The 20,338-nt window shown below is 38.9% G+C and overlaps 1 protein-coding gene across 11 annotated transcripts in view; it reads left to right on the top strand.

The window, feature by feature from the left end:
* The window catches only part of KAT6B (lysine acetyltransferase 6B), an 83,945-nt gene that overhangs the window by 13,574 nt on the left and 50,033 nt on the right, over positions 1 to 20,338 (top strand). For 10 of the 11 annotated variants that reach the window (XM_028729099.2, XM_028729086.2, XM_077930647.1 and 7 more), the window contains one exon: positions 16,136 to 16,244. Coding sequence is in view for 9 of the 11 variants with exons in the window: in XM_028729086.2 (XP_028584919.2) it covers positions 16,136 to 16,244 (109 nt within the window). In the remaining 2 variants the exon portion in view is untranslated. Of the gene's footprint in view, positions 1 to 16,135; positions 16,245 to 18,108; positions 18,115 to 20,338 lie in introns of those variants that run through there. The other variant, XM_028729097.2, reaches the window with a different exon arrangement.

Genomic DNA, 20,338 nt, shown 5'->3' with positions numbered 1-20,338 from the left:
ACTGTCAGAAAATTCTAACTGATGTTTGGTCGGAATCTCCTTTCTTGTAACTTCATTACTTCAGGTTCTAGCCTCCAGAGCAGGAGAAAACAAATTTGCTCCATCCTTCATGTAACAGCCCTATTTGGTGTTGGCTATTCTATCTCCTCTCAGTCTGCTCTTTACCATGCCAAACATACCCAGTTCCCTCAACTGTTCCTCATGCAGCTTGGTTTCCAGACCCTTTATCATGTGCACATGTCCCAGCTTGTCAATCTCCTTCTTAAATTGTGCCCAGAACTGGACACAGTACTTCAGGTGTGGTCTGTGATCTAGACACTATACTTCTGTTGATACAGCCTAAAATAGTATTAGGGTTTTTTGCTGCATCACACTGTTGACTCATACAGTGGTACCTCGGGTTAAGAACTTTGCTTCAGGATGAGAACAGAAATCGTGCAGCAGCGGCAGTAGGAGGCCCCATTAGCTAAAGTGGTGCTTTAGGTTAAGAACAGTTTAAGGTTAAGAACAGACCTCCAGAACGAATTACGTTCTTAACCTGAGGTACCACTGTATTAAGCTTGTGCTCTACTAAGACTCCTAGATCCTTTTCACATGTACTACTAGCAAGCTAGGTGACCCCCATCTTACATTTGTGCAGCTGGTTCTTCCTAAATGTAGAACTTTTCTTTGTCCCTATTGAAATTAGTTTTGCCCCAGTTCTCCAATCTATTAAGGTCATATTGAATCCCAATTCTGTTTTCAGTGTCATTGGCTACCCCTCCCAGTTTGGCGTCATCTGCAGATTTGATGAGCATCCCCTAAATTCCTTCATCCATCATTTATAAAGATGTTGAACCACAATGGGCCCAGGACAGAACCTTGTGGCACCCCACTTGTTACTTTTTTCCAGGATGACAAGGAACTCTTAGTGAACACTATTTAGGTTCTGTCAGTCAACTAACTACAAATCCACCTAACAGTTTTCTCACCTGATCCACATTTTACCAGCTTCTCCGTAAGAATATCATGGGGGACTTCATCAAAAGATATACTACATCCACAGCATTCCCCTGACCCACCAAGTTTGTAACTCTTATCAAAAATATAAATGTGTTTTGTCTGGCATGACTTATTACCTGCGACCAAATAGATATACAGTGGTGCCCCGCAAGACGAAATTAATTCGTTCCGCAAGTTTTGTCGTCTAGCGAATTTTTCGTCTTGCGAATTATTATTTAGACAAAGGAAACAAAGTCGCGAGACGTTTTCGTCTTGCGAAGCAAGCCCATAGGGAAATTCGTCTTGCGAGGCAACTCGCAAACGGAAAAACCTTTCGTCTAGCGAGTTTTTTGTCTTTCGAGGTACCACTGTAAGCCCAAGAGATATAACTTCGTGGCTTTTTAATAAGAAGTAAAGCTATCATTTAGGGCCATACTGCATGTTGAGTTGCAGCTTTCAAATTTATTTTTATGAAAGTAGCTGCAGCTGGAGTTGATCAGGGCTTTTGTAGCATCCCTGAAACAAATCCCAGCACCAGTAGTTATTAGCCATGAAGGTGAAGACTTCAAACAAGTTTTAAAAACTTAAACCCTGCAAGTTATTCATTCTGTGCCAAACAGCACTGTGATCCAAATTCTGATCTCTGGTGCAGCAGCTTTTATAAACTATAAGCACAGGTAATTTGGACCGTAGACAATGAAATACGGGTGTCTAACCTTATTTAACTTCTGGTTCACGGTTGTCATGATTGAATGATATTTATATTTAACCTGTGGTAAGTTGGAATTTGTTTAGAGTACATACTGGAATTCTGACTGTCTTACTTCCATCATTTTTGAATAGCAAGAGCATTTTTAGAGGTAATAATACAAAGATAGACTTAACCCGATTATTTTTACTTGAAAAGTACTGGAGGAGGAAACATTTTTGAAAGGTTTTTGAAATGTTTCAGATAATAAAATTAAAGAAAAATGGTAGAGGTGGGAGCTTCTTATGTTTAATGTGAAGCTTATTATGTTAAGCTGACTTACAAGACTTAAATAAATCATTTTATTCATTACTAATTTTTAAAGAGAAGTTTGCCTTGGGAATTCTTATGTTGATAAGGTCATTGTGTACAAAGGGTAGATGACACAGCTATAGTGTTTCCCTTGTCTCTTAAGTATAAAAGTTTGCTCTGTGTAGTTTTTAGCAGTGAGACTGGGCATCTGTTCAGCAAACGGGAGTAATCAAAGCCGCTTACCAAGTCATTGGCTAAGGATGCTTCTTAAAATTTCTGCAGAGTTCAGCCTTTTAAAAAAGCTGTTGCTAAGAGACAAATGTATGCTGACATGAGGGCATGTCAGCATGCTTCCAATTGTTTTAGAAGCAGTTAGGCCTGTCGCTTTGCAGATGGTAGAAACTCTCTTCATAGTGGGTGGATGTGTGCTGATTATCTCATTGAATTAAGGTAACCTTTTGTCATTCATTGAGGTCCTCAGCTCAGGCACTGAACAGCTGCTCTAGGGTCTCTCACCCAACATCCTCCCCCCTTTGTATGCAATGGTTATGCTAAAGAGTGTCCAGGCTGGTGCCAGGTATTCAGCCGTACACAAAATAAAACTCCTTTTAACACTACTGTGTATGATTAGTAAAAATGATTTGCAGGGTCCTATATTTGGCTGAATGATAGATAGCTCTTCCTCAAAAGAATTTGCAAGCCAAGTATACTGAATGTCTTTATCCAAAGTAATTGTTTTTTAATAGAAAGATGGAAGGCTGATCTTTCCCTTATTTATGTGGCTTTATGCTGCTGAAGTTCTCTGATTTTGCAATTTATTGGTTCCAGCTGGACTGTCTGTTTTTCTGTATATATTTGACTCCTCATATTGAACAGAACCAGTGCTACTATTTAGAACTAACTCTGCAAAAGAGTGCAGTACATATCAGATGAAAATGAAGAATTCAATACTAGTGTGTTATGTATTGTTGTATGGTATGCATTCTTGAGGTCTGGAAGAACCACACTTTAGTCTTATGAGTGCTGAACAATAAAGTAGCATTTCCAACTTCTGTATTCTTTATGAAGCCTGTATATTCCGGACTTGAGGAAATCAACCTGTCAGGTTTTGTAATAAAGCTGGCGTGCCTGAAAAGAAAGCCTTCATAGTTATTCAGATGGTGTAAAAACATAAACCCGGGCCAGTGTGGGGTGCAGGAGCTTACAAATGGATGTGCTTCCTAAAAGCCCCCATCAGCTTTCAGATTGACTAAGATTTATTTGGTGACTTGCTGCTTCTTTCCTTTCAAGTGAAACTGAACAAATGTGTCTTTTATCGCACACTAAGGGTTGTTTTTTTAAAGGACTAGGTAAAGATGCTTCATAGCCACATCCAAGTACTGATTGCCCATCCATTACACATGAGTGCATTTACTCAAGGTATGTCCTCATTTGTTTTTTTGGAGCCTACTAGGGCTAAGGGTGTGACAGATTGCCACCTAAGCAGACTTGTGAACCTTCACCTTGTAAAATTATTATTTTAACCTCTCCCCCTCCCCCCCCCCCCCAAGTACCTTGAAGCAGAATAATCAAGGGCAGACAGAGCATGTCAGCAACTTTAGTTGCCAGTCCCACTCCCCTGGTACTTTTGCCAGCTGTCCACAAAGCTGTTGGCGTGAGCCATCAATACTTCTAGGAATGGTGCAGCAGATGTCTTAAGCTAGGCAAAAAGATGCCAGGACTGGCTGAATCAAGTCTGGGCATGCAATAAGCATTTGCTCTTCTCTCCCCCCCCCCCCCGCCCCGCCCGCCAAATACTGGAGAGTTGGCTGTGCCAGAAATGTATGTGAGAGTGAGAACCCAGTGTCTTAAAAGCTCCTTTAATTGTTTGCCAAGCCTCCCCCTCTCCAGATCAGAGAATAATAGTGTCTGCTCTGCAGGACTTTGCAGAAGCTTGGGCCAACACATTGCAGTTGGGACTTATTGGCAGTCATGAGAGCTTGCATGTGCTTGCCTGTGCTGGTTGCAAATTCTGTGGAGTCTTTGCAAACAGGATGAACTGGCACTTTTTGTTGTATTCTGACTCTCTGTGCCATATAGCAGAGGTGGGGAATCTTTGGCCCTCCAGATATTGCTGAACTAAAACTCCCATAATCTCTGGCCATTAGCCATGATTGCTGGAGCTGTTGGGAGCAACATCTGGAGGACCAAAGGTGCTCCACCCCTGCCCTGCCATACAGGTGACAGGTTCCTGATGCAAAATGTTGGAGATCAGATTAAACATATCCTGGAAATTAGAAGATCTAAGTATTCCCTCTCAGCTCCGACAAATTGTTCTTTATGTGCTTTTTAAAAAGATCTATGTTTGGACTTTGCCGTCAGTTATGTACAGTGAAGCACTGATATTAGTGTTTTGTGGTGCAAACATTTTGCAGGAATCAGGGTGCTTTGATTTAAAACAAGGCAGTATAAATCAGTTTTCCAATTTTCCTGAGCAAGCATGCATTCAAATTAAAACATATTGGGTTGGATCCAGACTTAGTCATACTCAGACTTGTTCAGATGAATGGGTCTTGAGTTAGTCCCACTGATTTAACTGGACCTACATGTGTGCCTGGATCCAACCCATTGATTTCTAACCGAAATGTATATTTCAGAACCTTTAATCTTGCAGCTCTCATGGCTTTTGTACTGTAGAATCATGTCTTGCTTATAAAAGTCTTAAGATTCCATTCCATGTGCACCTTTAATTAATCTCCTTGCGGAGACCCGCTCTTGTGTTGCCACCCTACAGACCTCTCATGGAGGAGGCACACAAAGAAAGGCCTTAGGTGATTAGAAACAAGTCCCACTGAATAAAGTGGAAGTTATTGCTGAGGAAATTTGCATAAGGTTGGGCTCTAAAAGGTGTCACACACTGTCCATAAATAATATTTGTTAAATTTTATTTTATTTTTTTACTTGCTCCAAAATTGCTTTGGGACTTTTAAGTGGGAAATAATATACAAATTTAATAAACCTTCTTCATGAGATGAAAGTCACTGTGTGCTATCTTTCATCAATTGCAGGGGCTTAGGTAGTTTGGCAATAAACTAGGAGTAAAAAAACCATTCACATGGGCTCAGTGGATGATCCTTGTGAGATGCAGGACGTTACCTGGATTTACTGTCATGATTTGTTCGCCACTGGCCCCAGCATTAAGCTCTAAAGTGTGGGCATCAACTGTTGTACCATGCATGCTTTCCCCACAGCTTTTTCTATATAAAGAAAAGCAGCTTTTTTAAAATAAGGAAACAATTTCAGTTTTAGTAAATTAGTATATTCAGAATTTTTTTGAAACCATGTTAGTTTTATGGTAAGGTATTTATAACTGAAATATGCATCTGCTTTTACTTTTCTTAAAAAAAATAATTGTTTTTTTATCCACCCTGATAGGACACTTTCTTCTCATGGAGATAATTGGAATGCAAGTAATTTGCAGAAAGGAAATTTCATGGAAAGTAGCAAATTTGATTGATTTGGATATCAGTGTCTGTAGGGACTTCAGCTCAGTGGTGGGGTGCATGTTTTGCATGAACAAGATCCCTGATTCAGCTCTTGGCATTTCCAATGAAAGGTAGCAGAGCTAGGAAAAATATCTGAGGCCCCAGGGAGTCACTTTCAGAGAAGATAGCAAGTCTAGCACAGGACTGTCTATCTGAAACAATGGAGAAGGCAGTTTAATGTCTTCATATGAAAACTTCCACCTATGAACTCTTCCTGCCTTTTAACAATTATCAAAGCAGCTTTTAAAAAAATCCTTGTCATCTTTAGGAAGTGCTGGAAGGGGATTTCTTCCTATTTCTTAAGTTAACTAGTAAAGTGAATGCCATAATCTTTAACAGTACAGTGGTGCGGATTGATGTACTTTTCATCCTAGTTGGCAGGGATATTGTTGCTCTTGGCAAAATACTTTTAGCTAATGACTGCCCTTCTGTTCTCTATCCAAGGATACAGATTTCTGTGTATAAAACCCAAGGTAGATTATCTATTTATTGTTTATTATCATTTACCTTCCATGCATATATATCTCAAGGGTGGTGTGTGCAATATAATAAAAATTAAAACTAGTTAAAAACAGCACAAAAATAACAAGGTGGATTTAAAAACAATTCAAAATACACACCCATGGCAGAGACCTATTCATCCAGTTGAGAAAGCTTGTTGGGAGGAAATGTATTCAGTTGTTTCCAGAAAGTGCAGATATTGGGCGCCTGTCGTAAATTGACGGGAATACTGTTCCATAGAACAAGGGCAGTCATACCGAAAGCTCTCAGTTACCATAGAGTAGGTTTCTTATATCTTTGAAATGTGAAGTAGACGCTCTTCCGCAGACTGCAGTGAAGGATAAGAAGGTATTTCAAGTAAACTGGTCCTGAGTTGTACAGGGCCTTATATCAAAACGCTGAATTTGGCCTAGTAGCAGATTGGCAGCCAGTTCAAATCCCGCAAGGAAGGAATTAGATGCTGGTGGTTGTTTGACCCCACAAGCAGTGAAGCTGCTGCATTCTGCTTCAGCTGCATTCTCTGAACCAAATTCAACAGTAACCTCAAATAGAGCACATTGCAGTAAGGTTGAGGTTATAAGTGCATGGACAACTGCTGTTAAACGTTCCTGATCCAGGAATGGTGATAGCTGTCTTAGTAGCCCAAGCTGGTAAAAGGTACTCCTAGCAGCTGAGAACACTTACACCTCCAGTGACATCCATAAGAACTCCCATACATTGCATCTGTTCCTTCAGAGAGAGTGCAACAGAGCTTCATGGTTGTTGTTCTTTTTCTCCTCGGCCCCTCTGCTTTCCCCCCTATCTAGTCTGATGGGAAAGGTGTGGAAAACTTAACAGCATCTTTACTATTTTGTGACATTTTGTTTTGCCTAAATGTATTGTCCTGATAAGGATATTGGAACCTTTCTTATAGGTTAACATGTCTAACAACTTTAAAATAAAATAAAAAACTTTTAAAACCCTGTATAAATTGGTTTCGGCAATTACTTGTCACTCGTAGACCTGCAAGATTGATAAGTGTGTTCCTATAGACTACAATCACAGGGGCTAAATATATTAATTTATGGTACTTGAAGGTAAATGAATCTCATGCTGCTCTTTAGCCTAATCTGTTACTGTAAAAACTGTACCACTCAATGTGTTTCTCTAAGTAATTCTGTTGCTTAAATCCAATTACTGTACAGTGCTTTTGAAATCAAGTTTATGTTGGCTGCAGGGCAAAGCATTTTGAGCCTTGTCAGGACTCACTTAGACTCACTGGTGTACATTATGTAGATTGTTTTAAGAGTGATTACTGTGATTCTAGAGCACTTGGTATACTGTATTTATTTTAAAGAATAATGAAACGAAATAGATTGCTTTGAAAGGCAATAACATTCTCTCATAAGAAAATGGGAGTGTATTTCATTATTCTCTGATGTCACAGGAATTCTTTGCAAAGATTTTGTGAAACTAATTTTCTATACCTGGAAGAAAGTGAAGGCCAGGGTCCTTGAGAGGAACAGTGGGGGTTTATGTATGTGTTTCAAACCTCCCTCCAGAATTTTCTCTCTTTCCAGTGGAAAGTGAGACAACCTTTTATGAAACACTTCCTCTTTTAGGAGAATTAAAATGATTTAAGGCAATGTTTTAAAATATTGTTTTCAGTTTGTAGTATCTGTGTAACCCAGTTACTATATTGAGTACAGTCGTACCTTGGATCCCAAACACCCTGGAACTCAGACATTTTGACTCCTGAATGCTGCAAATCCGGAATTCATTGTTCTGGTTTGCGAACGTTCTTTTGGAACCCAAACGTCTGATGGGGCTTCCGCAGCTTCTGATTGGCTACAGGAGCTTCCTACAGCAGTTTGGTTTTCAAACATTTTGGAAGTCGAACGGACTTCCGGAACGGAATCCGTTCAACTTCCAAGGTACGACTGTAATTGCAACTCCTATGATATGCAGCTCTCAAATACCACCTTCTCCAAATTTCTGCATCATGTGAAAGAAACTGAATTGTATGTTTTCCATGTATAAATTTTTCAAACTAACAAAACACCATCTGCAGTATCACCTCCGGTGCCCATTTATTGCAGAATAAAAACTTAAATATGAGGTTAATCAAAAAATATACATCACCATAACAGATATTTTTAACAGCAAGGGTTATAAAATAGTTGTGTCTTACTAGACCTATATCACACAATGAAAGACTTTTCAACATTAAAACTCTGAAATTAATATCAGCAACTTGCCTTTTTATGTTCCCCCAACAAGACATTTTTAATCAGCACATGCCTCTTTCTTTCAAGTCCTAACTTTGTTACAGTAACAATGCTAACATAATCAGAATCTATGCCAAGCATAACTGTTGTAAAGGACATTGAGAGAGATCTTATACTATCATGCAAACAATTATCATTTTGAAAAGCAAATTTTAAAACAAAATATACAAGGGATACTTTAACTAACAGTTTCATAGTACCAAGGACTATTTTGCCAATTAATGTATTAGTTTTGTGTTTGCCTGTGGAGTGAACTAAAATGTTTCATTATGGTCTGTGCCTCAAAGATCTTGAATGTATGCTTCGCTTCTCTGATCATCATGAAGTTGAAGCTTGTTGTTTTAAGCTAGTACGGGCAGCAAGGATTCCTCTTGCAAGGTCATGTAACAGCTATTCATGCAAAAATGTGGGTTGTGCTTAGACGGGCTGAGGAAATTCTAGTACTTGGACTAATCTGATATTGGCTCTGAGGCAATTAAGTAATACCTAGCATAATTGTGCAGGAAAATTTGCAATAAAGGATCTGCACTGACTGCCAATTTGGTACTGGGCAAAAGTTCAAAGTTTTATTGTTAATATATAAAGCCCTAAACAACTTAGGACCTGGTTATTTGACAGACCACTTTATCTCATAAAGCTGTATTTGGTCAATTTCCCTTCTAATACATACCATGGACCAACACTTGTTTCTGACTCATTTTTATTCAGTGAGTAATGATTCTGCTTTTTAATTTTTGATTTTGTAAGTCCTCCATGAAATCCACATTGCCAATTGCAAATAAGAGATAGTTCTCCTTTACAACATTTGTAGGCACATATATACCTTGGTCATTGGTATAGCCCACATAATGGGCCTCAACTATTTGTGTTTCATATTGATGACAACATTTATATTAGATGCTACTCATGGGGTAGCTCAACAACCTTCCTTTTCCTTGTAGTTTGGTGAAGTGACAATCCTACAGCTACCTGCTGCAGCAGGACACATGTAGATTGCAGATTTTTGGTAATTTCATGCTGTCATGTTGTCAATATTCTGGACAAGGTGACCCTTTTGAATGCCCTCCCTTCTGTCGCCCGTAGCACTTGTGGGTATAGCAACGTATGGATTCTGAACTACTGCGTGGTGGGGGGAAGCAGCTTCAAGAAAAAAGTGCTTCAATATTATACCACAGAACCTGCAGATATAACCTACTGCTCGACTGCTTCCAGTGCCAGGCAATTGGGGGGGGGGGGTAGTGGCAAAAAGAAAAGAAATAAATTTGTTCCAAAGACTGTGGGGGCAGGGTAGGCAGTTTCCCAGATTTTAAAAGAGATTTTCTGTCTTCCCTTACCTTATCCTTAAGAGGTGGGTGAGGCTGTTTTCTTTCTTTCTTTCTTTCTTTCTTTCTTTCTTTCTTTCTTTCTTTCCCCTCTCCCCCCCCCCCTTTTTTTAAAAAGTATGGTGGTCCTCTGGTACTGCTTGAAATGGGAGTTGCAATCCAAAATATCTTGAGGGCACCAGGTTGGGAAGGGTTGTTATCTCTCTGTCCCTACCCCAGCAAAGATTAGATTACAAGCCACTTAGGGACAGAAGCACTGTACAAATAAAAACATGACTTTTAAGGCAGTGAATACCGAATTCAGATCACTTTTCGTCTTTCCATTGTTGTGCCATGGAACTTCATTTAAAATGCCTGGTGTTTTAAATATATGGTCCTAAGACCAATTAAAAACTGCCTTGCAGATGAAAACAAAAAGCGTGATGGATCTTTAATTGAACATGACAGCTGTTCATTTTAATTACTCCTGGATCAAAACCATCTTCCTGAATGCTTGTTATCAAGTGATTTACCTAAGGAAATAAGATGAGTGATAAAAGGGTTCCTATGAAAAGTAACTGGTTTATTTTCACTGGAGATTCTATCCCTTTTAACTTAAAATATAGCCAAGTTTGATTGTCTCTTTTGTTATTAAAGAACTATTGATATATTGCGGAAAGAAACAGTGTCCTCTCCTCTAGTTATGTTGTGCAGGTTTCATGACAGATCCCGCTGAAAACATTGGTATTCCTGTAACCTTTGAGAGATATGTGTAGAGTATATTAATGAGCACTACTTCCAAGTGATGTACAGTAACTTCACTCTCAGATAAAAACAGATGTGAATGATTCTGTTTTAATATTTAATTAGGCTCTAGGCCTCTGTTGGCTTGTTTAAGCTGACCTGACAGTGTTATACCTGGAAATACTTCAAATTAAATGCTGAGTACTTGACCTTGTTCAAATAGTTGTAATTTAATAAGCCTGATACTTCTTTGTGGAAGTACCATGGGTAATGAGAACTGTTCTTTGGCAGGATTTGCTTGCCTTTGAAGGGAACAATTTGCTGCATGCCTCTTTTTAAAGTTTATCATCTGAAAGGGTAGTATTTTATTTCTTTATTTAATGGAAGAGTTGTAGAGTGATAAAGTGGCTCCAAAGTTAAGTTCTGGATCTCGCGGCAACTAACACCAGAAATGGAGAGCTTGAGGCCCTCCAGATGTTATTTTACTGCAGCATCTGTCTTCCGTGCCGTTCACCATGATAGTTGGAGCTAGTGACACTTCATAGAATTGTAGAGTTGGAAGGGACCCTGAGGGTCATCTAGTCCAACCCTTTGCAGTGCAGGAATCTCAACTAGAGCATCCATGGCAGATGGACACCCAACCTCTACTTGAAAACCTCCAATGGGACAGAGTCGTGATACAACAGGATGGGCCACAGGTTCCTCATTCCTGAGTTACTCACATGGAATTGATGCCTACACAGAGCCAGTTTCAGGAACATTCTAGAGCTTTAGGAGGCAACTTAAGCCAAACACAAACATACAACATTGGCTGGGATCATTCTTTTTGCTTCTCAGCTCTTTTGTTAGAAGTAATTGAGGATTTAAGCTATATTTCTGTAGGAAGCCTTTCCACTTATATTTTTTCAGATTTTGTTTCTAATATTGTTGGAACCTGTTCCATAGTTTTTGTTTTGTTCTCTCCTTTATCTGCACTCCCATTCTGAGGCCTTGCCCCTGTTGCTCATAGGACCCCTTCCCTGCCTGTTTCACTGTCTTAAACCAAATCCCCATCATATTTCTGAAGGAAGACTTGGGGTGGGAACACTTACTGGAAACAGAAGAGGCTTTGCTATCCTCTCCTTAATTGGAAATGATGCTCCACTCATCTGCATTCTGATTTTTCATGAAAAACCTAAAGAGTTTGGCTTTTTCTTTTTGCATTTTCCAGAAATGTTTTGGGGAAAATGAGTCAAATGAGCCAAAGGAAAGTTGTCCATCATTAGCTATGTCAGGTTGTGTCTGAGCTCTCTTTCTCAAGGTAGTTTTCTGCCATTTAAGGGAAAAGGTTTGTTGGCATTAAGTAAATTTAATCCTTCTGTGTGGTTGCTTCTCCAGGTTAAACGAGCAGTTAAGCTTTTTCTAGAATTTCTCTACTTTCGGCTGGCCTTTTAAAATCAGTTGAATAGTTCCAGTTGTTTCTGTATCTTAAACCTTCTCTGTTTATATCAAACCTGTTGAAATAAAATTACTTGGCACAGTTGTAAAGGGGATTGAAAAGTGTACAATGTAGAAATGCCAGGTGTGCTTTGCTTCTGCGGTTCTCTAGAGCAGTGTTTCCCAACCTTGGACCTCCAGCTGTTTTTGAACTACAATTCCCATCATCCCTGACCACTGGTGTTGCTAGCTAGGGATGATGGGAGTTGTAGTCCAAAAACAGCTGGAGGCCCAAGGTTGGGAAACACTGCTCTAGGGCTTGGTAGAACTGTTGGCTCCATTTTATAGTTTCCTTCAGTGTGAATTTGTTGACCCAGATGTAAGACATCTGTATTTTGGCATTCTTTGACTTGCATTTCCTAATATTTCGCTGTTTTATCACTCCTACAGTCTCACTACTTTGGTGAGTAGTATTACACATCTGGGTATTGCTTCTCCTTTCAGCTAAAGTGGCTTACAGTGAAATGCCCAAGTTTACTTAAAACAGTTATTTGAAACAGCATGTTTAAAATATATCTGAGTAAAACCTATTGAAGTAAGATGCAATCTTCATTAGCTCAAATTTAATTTTTATAAGTGTCTTTTATGCTGATTATTGATCAATCATGACTTTGGAATTTGCTTCTAATGGTTCCAGCTGTTGTGAGAAGAAATCCCAATTGGGTGCTTGCTTACGAACACATGTGAAATGTGTTAAAACATTACACAATGTATTTTTCCTGCTGTGGTAGGCAATACAGATAACATCTGTAAACGCTGATTAAAAGAATGGTCTCCCTCTACCAGATTTTAGACAATTAGCATGATGTAGCTTGACGGGAATATTCTTTATTGTGCATAGAGTGGCCTCTGTCTATTGTTGTAAGATGCCTTGGGTCTTTTTAAGAAGAAGACATAGAAGAAATCTAATAAACTAATCTTAAGTGTTATTCAGAGCATGGATGGGTAGGATCTAGCTAACATGGTTCTGTGACACAAAACCCCTGTGGGGAGCTGCTGTGTGAGCTGATGGTATCAACAGTATCTTGCATTTGACAGCAGAATGTCCTTGTTACTATTGATTGGGCTGCTTGGTCAAGTGAAAACACATTGATCTATCCTTTAAACTCAGCTGTATGAAAATTTAGAGATGTATATATTATGTCATTGAACAGTGGGAGTTACAACCCTTTAAGAGCTTTCATAGTAAATCTAGTCCAAATTGGTCACCTGGAATATGTATCTAGAATGATTCTTAATCATTCTATATTTTACATACTAATTTCCTCACTCCCTTTAAAATTTGGCATTTTTAAAATTAATAATTTGCTAAACTAAATGATGGCCTAGCAGTGACTTTGGTGGAACTCACTGGGTGACCTTGGGCAAGTCACAGCCTCTTAACCTACCTCACAGCGTCATCGTGGGGATTAACTGAGGAGGGGGTGAAACATATACTTGGAGAAAAGGATGGGATATAAATTCAATAAATAAGCTCTTCTGCTTACCCGCTTAAGAAAGCTAGAGGGGCCAGCCAGATGGAGGTGTCACTCGCCAGCCTGGCATCCAAAGATCTCCGTGTGGTCCCAGTTGGACCTGTGCCAGTTGCAAAACATGCCTGGCTAATTTCTTAACACAATCACAGGGCCATAGTAAACGCCCAGACCGCAGCCCGGTGAGGCAGCAGTGATGAAGACAGACCTTGATGTTTCTGTGTTCACATTCCTTGGCTTATTACTTAACACAACTTTTGCTGTTAGATTATTCCAGCTCTTTTTTTCCAGAGTTGCAAACTTCATTCACATGTTACAACTGATATTCTCCGGGATTTCTCTCTAAGGTTTTGTATCTGATATTAAGCAGGTGTTGATTAACCTCTGTCCTGTGATGGATCAGTTGCTAGACTATAGTTTCTGTATGGTAGCTGAGAAACTATCCCAAAAGATACGATTGCATGAAATATAATGTCAGGCGGATGACAACTGTGCTTGTGGCTGGTGAATTTTGAAATACTGGTGTCCCTGCCCCCCTTTTTAATAGGCTGAAGTGGCTAAACTATGGTCCCTCCAGCGGTTGTTCCCAACTCCTTTGAGCCCCCATCAGTGTGGTCAATGGTCAGGATGATGGGAAAGCCACCCCTGGTTATAACATCAACCTCACCATTTGAAATCCTTATAAAATGCCCTGCGTAGTAAAAGTTCGTTTGGTACTTTTAAAAATAATAGTAGTAGTCTCTCCCCTCTCCTATACTTTGTTGATATTACTTTTCAGGTATAGATTTATGTCTCTTATAAATTGCTATGTTTGGCAGAGGATGGAAAACAAGTCTGTAAAATTATGTAATGTCTGAAACTTTGTGTTTATGATTAATTAGGTTATCATAAAATGTGTTTTTGTGTGCTGAATAATTGGGTCATACTTTTTATGTGCTCAGCTGCAGACTAAGGCTTTCAGCCTGGATCTAGTTACTTTAGTAGGCTTTCTTGTTAAAACTGTTTTTCTTACTGGTCTTTGGAACACAGCCTTCAGTATGTTCAAACTAATGTAATTTGAATTATATTGACATTAGTTCATAAATTGTGGATACTGGATTAGTTGGCTTAGCTTCTGTATTGCTGTTTGAGTTTTAACCAATCATTTATTGATGTTGTATTAAACTTGCTTTATAGTTGTATCCTAGTTGTCGTAGTTCAGATTTTATCTGGTCAGTAAAGTACTTTGAAATGCTCTGACATCTGGTACACCAGCACAATTCCTTCTGCCTAAGGGGTTTCTATTTCAGGACAGCATCTTTTGTATCCAGAGATTTACTCTGTCATGCATGAGATGTATTTTCCAAAATAAGGTAACTATAGTCACATAGGTGACTGACTGGCTGTGTGAAGATAAGTTGAATTGGTTCTTTAGAAGAGTGCTGTGCTTTCTTAGAATTTGAATACACCTCAAAAATCTACTGGGAAAAAAGCACTAGGTGTTGTTACCAGATGTGTTTTTAAGCAGGCACCCATCTGCTGAACACACAGATTGGTCCAGGGCATAGGAGTGAGGCAATCTGGAAGATAACTTGGCCCTAAGGTGTTTATAAAAGTAAGACCTTAACCTTGTCCTGGTAGCATATAGGCATCCAGTGCCCTTTAGCTGATGGTAGGTAATTTCTGTTACACATGCTTTAATATACTGTCTGTTTTATGAAGATATCTCATTGAAATCATTGTTGGAGTTAAGGAAATATTTGACTCAATTGGATCTTTTATTTCTGCAATTAATAGATTGATGGTTTTTTATAAAAAAAATTGTAAATACAATGGGATTATGATTGGGGAAACATTGATTTAATATTTGAAATTCTGGCTTAAGTGGGGTTCTTTGATTTGTTGATAGGTCTTCCTGTCTCTCAGAGTTAAAATGTATAGTCTGTTCACGATTCTTCTGCTTGTTCACAGAAAAACCATAGTATACCTGTTTTCCTTCCATGTCTTCCTCTACTATTATAGCATTTCTTTTCATGGTTTTGTACTCATTTCATTGCATGCTCTCTGTTCTTCGTTGGTTTTGCCTCTTCTCAAACACCAATCTTATTAAACCACCACACCAATCTCCATGCTTGTGTGCTCATGATTCCTTACCTATTTACTTCTCCCCTTAAATAGTCAGCTTCCTCATTTTAAGGAATTATTAAAAATGGCCTTTTCTCTCTCTCTCTTTATTTCCCTCTTGATACTGGGTTGGATCCAGAGAAATTTGTAGTTTCAGCAGAATATGACTTTGCCGCTCTCTCCTCTCACCCAGTGCCCCCCCCCCCCGAAAAGACCTCTCTTGAGGGTTGTGGGACTCTGCTAAACTGGGCGGGCTGTGGCACAGGGCTCTCTACCAGATAGTAGGAAGGGAGCTACTCTGTGGTGGCTCCACAGTTACATAATTTATGAACCTATACATGTGAAAATAGTTCAGGTGTAATTTAAGAATGACAGCTGCTGATCTCTTTGTGGATGAGGGGAATATTGTCTGGTTTTCATGTAAGGAAAGAGATATTATAAGCAGCTGCTGCTGTTCATGAACTTGTTTCTTAATTTCAGTCTCCACAGCTATTTCTTGGTATTCAAAACTGTGTGTGTATTAAAGAAGAACCAAATGTTGACAGATGATTTTTACACTGAAGTTTTTTCAGTATTCTAAGAAAAAGCACCAAACTGCTAGTATTAGTAAACTGAGGCTATATTAAGGATATTTTAATTCTGCATTGCGAAACAAAAGCCTAACATGTTTTAATAAAAGAGAATAACATTTTGAGGTCACAAAAACAGGAAACAAGATTCTGTATGCAAGAGAACCAATAATTGATTCAACACTTTCTTTCCCTAGCCACGAGCAGATCCCATTCCAATATGTAGCTTCTGTTTGGGGACAAAAGAATCAAATCGTGAGAAAAAGCCAGAAGAACTCCTTTCCTGTGCTGACTGTGGCAGTAGTGGTAAGTCTTTCACTGACCAAATTAGACAGAGCTTTTCGCAGTCTTTTACAAGTGTTTTTGCAAGCCAGTGGTTCTTTGAGGGTGTGGTACATCATTTCTGTGAGCTGAAGTGTTCCCTCTATGAGTGCAGCTTTCCTTTTTGGGGAAGAGAAGCACCTTCCATTCACAGAGTGAAAATGTTAGCCAAAGCTTTTGTTGTGTTCAGAGTTTTAATTACCTTAAAAAAAATGTTTAAAATAATTTAACGTGCTTTATAGCCACATCTGCTGGAAGAAATTGAGATTTTAATGTTTATACATCATTCAGCACCACAAATATAGTCAACAACTATGTGACTTCTAATCAGTTTCACTCTGCGAGCTTTTGGAAACTGTCCGAATAACTACCAGTTACTCACAAAGGCACATAACAAGAAAAGTATCTTTGGGACAGAGAAATTTGGTGTGCTTAGTTAGCCCTGTTTTATCCCCCCACCAAAGCCACATTTCTCCCCTCTGAGGTTCAAAATATGCATTTTCCATCCCCAGCCATTAAAATGGTATATAAAAATGAAATGTTTATTGCCATTTCTGTGCTTTTGTGCTTGATAAGATTCTTGTATAGTTCTCTGACGTTCTTTGTTAACTTTCTTTTTACCTTATGTATTTTGGATGAGACCAAAAGTTAACTCTAAAAATTATTATTTAATTATTACTACTGTCACTTTTTCCTTCTTAGCACTTATTTTGTTTTATGAAAAGTATCAAGAGATGTTAGGATAGTCTATTATGCCTATGAAGAAAGTAAATTCCTCCTATGTGAACTTGAAAGCTTTCCTTTTCAAATCAACCCTTGCTTGCTTTTCTTTTTTCTTTTATCATTTTAAACTTGTGGGGCTGAGAATTAGGATCTCCTGCTTTGGTCCTGAAATATCTATTCTTGCCTGACTTTTGGTGATGTGGGTGGGTGCAGTAACCAGCTTTCAAAGCTAGATGGAAAGTGACACGCTCTAACCCTGGAAGGAGGTCAGAATTTTGTTTTCTGAGCATCTAATTCAGGTACAGAAGGTTGAATGCTGTAGTCCTTATGTTTCACAATAGTTTAGTGCCTGTGAAAGAATTGAAAGACATAATGATAGAAGTTCTGCCATGATAGACGCAAAAATGGCATACAAGGCAGTGAGATACAACTGAAGAATGTGATATTTTGGTCGCCAAAAAGGCCTTTATCTCAGAGAGAAGAGAAAACCATTTTGACTTTATAGTTTACTATGCGGTATATCCATATCATGGGGTTGGTTTGCTGGGTTGTTCTTTAGTTGTAAAATACTTACTTCTCCTGGTTGCTGTCTTAGCAGCGGAGATGGTTGTCTTCATTTCAAGTGTTAAAGAACTGAGTTGTCAAAACCTGTCCGTTTTGTAGAATAACTTTTAAAGGCTACTTCCCCTCCTTCATGTCTATTTAAATTTTATGGGCTGTAACTTTTACTCAAACTAGACTCATTGAAATGAATGACTATGACTAACTTGGGCGTATTAATTTCAGTGGGTCTTCTGAGTCAAATTGAATTGAATATAACCCAATGCCTACATGTGCTTCGTGTATCACATAACTAAACACTGGTCTTGTATAGTGGCCCTAAACGTTGGGATGGAATTGCGTTTGCAAGCCTTACAGTTTAAGACTTAAGAATTTAGCGGGGTGGGGTGTGTGTGTAATGCAACAGTATAACATAAACCACGGTTGAGCAAATTAGTCTGTACATGAGCTAGTGCACACAGCTTAAGCACACGCACTTTTCTTCTCCCTTTCTCCAGTGGGGAATCAAACCACAGAGTGACAAGCTGAGCATTTCCCTGCTGGAGGATCCCTGCTGGAGGAAAGGAGAAAAGTAGGAGAATTCAAGTTGTGTCTATGAGCAGGCTGCTTGTGTACAGACTAATGTGCTTAACTGCAGTTTATAGCTTAGCTTTGCATCTGGATGCCACCATAGATTAATGTCATTTTAAGATGATATGATACTATTTTATAGATGAGGAATACATTTGCCAAGAGCCCCCTCCCCCCAAAATGATGTAGTTTTTTGTTCTTGCATATGTCTGAAAAAAATCTATTGGCTTCACAATTCACTTACGAAAATACAATTTAATTTGGTATCTATTAAATGTGTATAAGGTGCTCTTTGGAGATTGGTTATTACACTCTGGCTGTCTGCAAATATGGCTTTTCATTATGCTCTGACTGTCTGCAAATACAACATTTCATTAATCAGTGCATAATGTAATCAGCTTTTTTGCATTATAACAATTCACTGACAGTTCTAAGGAACAGCAGACTTGGAAGCGCCCAACTTTCATGGTTCAGCTTCAGTTTGAATTAACACTGATGCATTCTCTTTGCCTCATTAAAGGTAAATTATGTTTAATTAGTTACTTACCATTATTTAGCTATACAATATGAGACATTGAGATTGGCAGTCAAATTGCCAGATGGCTAAACCTTAACTGCAGGTGACATCAATTATTATTATTTTTTAAAAACACAATCTTCATGCTGTTCAGAGGTTTTTCATAAAAATGACTTTGGGCTTAGGTATGATGTTACACAGACCCCCTGGGGTTCACAGGCTACCAATTGGGAACCACTGTCTTAGACTATAATCATATTGGACTGGACTGGACTTGCTTTTGAGTAGACATGCATAAGGGTGCCAGTGTCACAGTTGTTTGAGGGAAGAGATGAATATGTTGAACACAAGAGAGGGGCCAGGTCAGAAGGACAGCAGACACAAATTAGATCAGAGGCAAGCAGCAGTTCATAACAACATGAAGGTGTTTATTGCCTCTTTTGAAGATGGAAGCACCGTTTAGGTGCAGAAATGTGTCTTGTAGTTGAGTATTTTTTATATTTTTTAATATATATGTATATATACATGACCGTTATTTAATGTTGCAGAGTATTAGGCATAAGCATAATAATGCTATATATTTTCTGTGACAAAAACCTTGTCTTAAAACACATGGTTAAAGCAGTCATAGGGCATGAGGGAGGGGGCTTAATTCGCTCAGGGAAAGTGGTCAGAGCTGGGGCATATGACTAATGTGGGTGGAGCTTCCTTGCAGCCTGCTGAGAAAGGGGAGCCCTTTAGTTCTCACACAGAGTGGAAACTAAGTGACTGTTGATTGCAGAGGAGCAAATCGCTAAGAACACTGGAACTCATTGATGAAATAGGCAATCACTGGAGTCAAAACTAGTTAATAACTGCCTAAATTATAAGATAGGCAAAAAGCTTGTATCTACCAAGTTTGTTGTGATGCAGTTTACTTTTTCCAGTTAGAAGATTCCTGAAAAAAATAATTAATAGTCCATAGAGATTAAGGAAAACAAAAAATAAAAGAAAGAGCATCTAGAAAAATTAACCTCTGTCGGGCTAAGAATACAAGTTTCCTCTTGGTAACAGCAGAAAAAAAATTATTCCCAAAATGACTTAAGGAGAAGCCAAAAGCAAGGCCTCCTGTCTATCTGTCAAGAAAACCAAGCCACCGTGCTTTCAGTATCCCCGAAAGATGGTAGGAGAAGGACAGAGTGATTCATGGAGAGAAAACGATGTACACTAAAAATTGTTACAGCAGGATTGGGGGGAACCAACTTTCTTTGTGTGTTTCTCTAATACGAAATCCTTCTTATTTTTAATCTCCAGCCAGACACTGGTTGTTCCCCTCCAGTTCCATCCCCTAAATAATTTCCTTCTCATTAAATCTTCATAAGGGACTTTGCCACCATATGTAGTGCCATCTGTGGAAAAACTCACTAGCCTCAGATGAAAGGCACCCAGTGAGCGCAATGTTCCAGAATCAAAGAGATACTTAAAAACCAAAGCTCACCTCATTTCTCAGATGGAGACCTGTCATTCATCGCAAAGGCAATTTAAGCTGCTACAAAAAACCATTCACACCTAGAAGTGTGCATCAAATTGAAAACAAAGACATTAACCTGCAGTCTACTATTTCCTTAGCCCAATTTTGTTTGCTTCTCAAAGCCTCATTCCAGTTAACCCAAAATTATGTGATGTTCCAGCCCAGACAGGACAGCTTCCAAGATGCAAAGCCTATCCT

The sequence above is a fragment of the Podarcis muralis genome, chromosome 6 (assembly GCF_964188315.1).
Source record: "Podarcis muralis chromosome 6, rPodMur119.hap1.1, whole genome shotgun sequence".
Classification (NCBI taxonomy): domain Eukaryota; kingdom Metazoa; phylum Chordata; class Lepidosauria; order Squamata; family Lacertidae; genus Podarcis; species Podarcis muralis.
The sequence above is the reverse complement of the archived record's forward strand: the minus strand, read 5'-3'. Positions and strand labels throughout refer to the sequence as shown.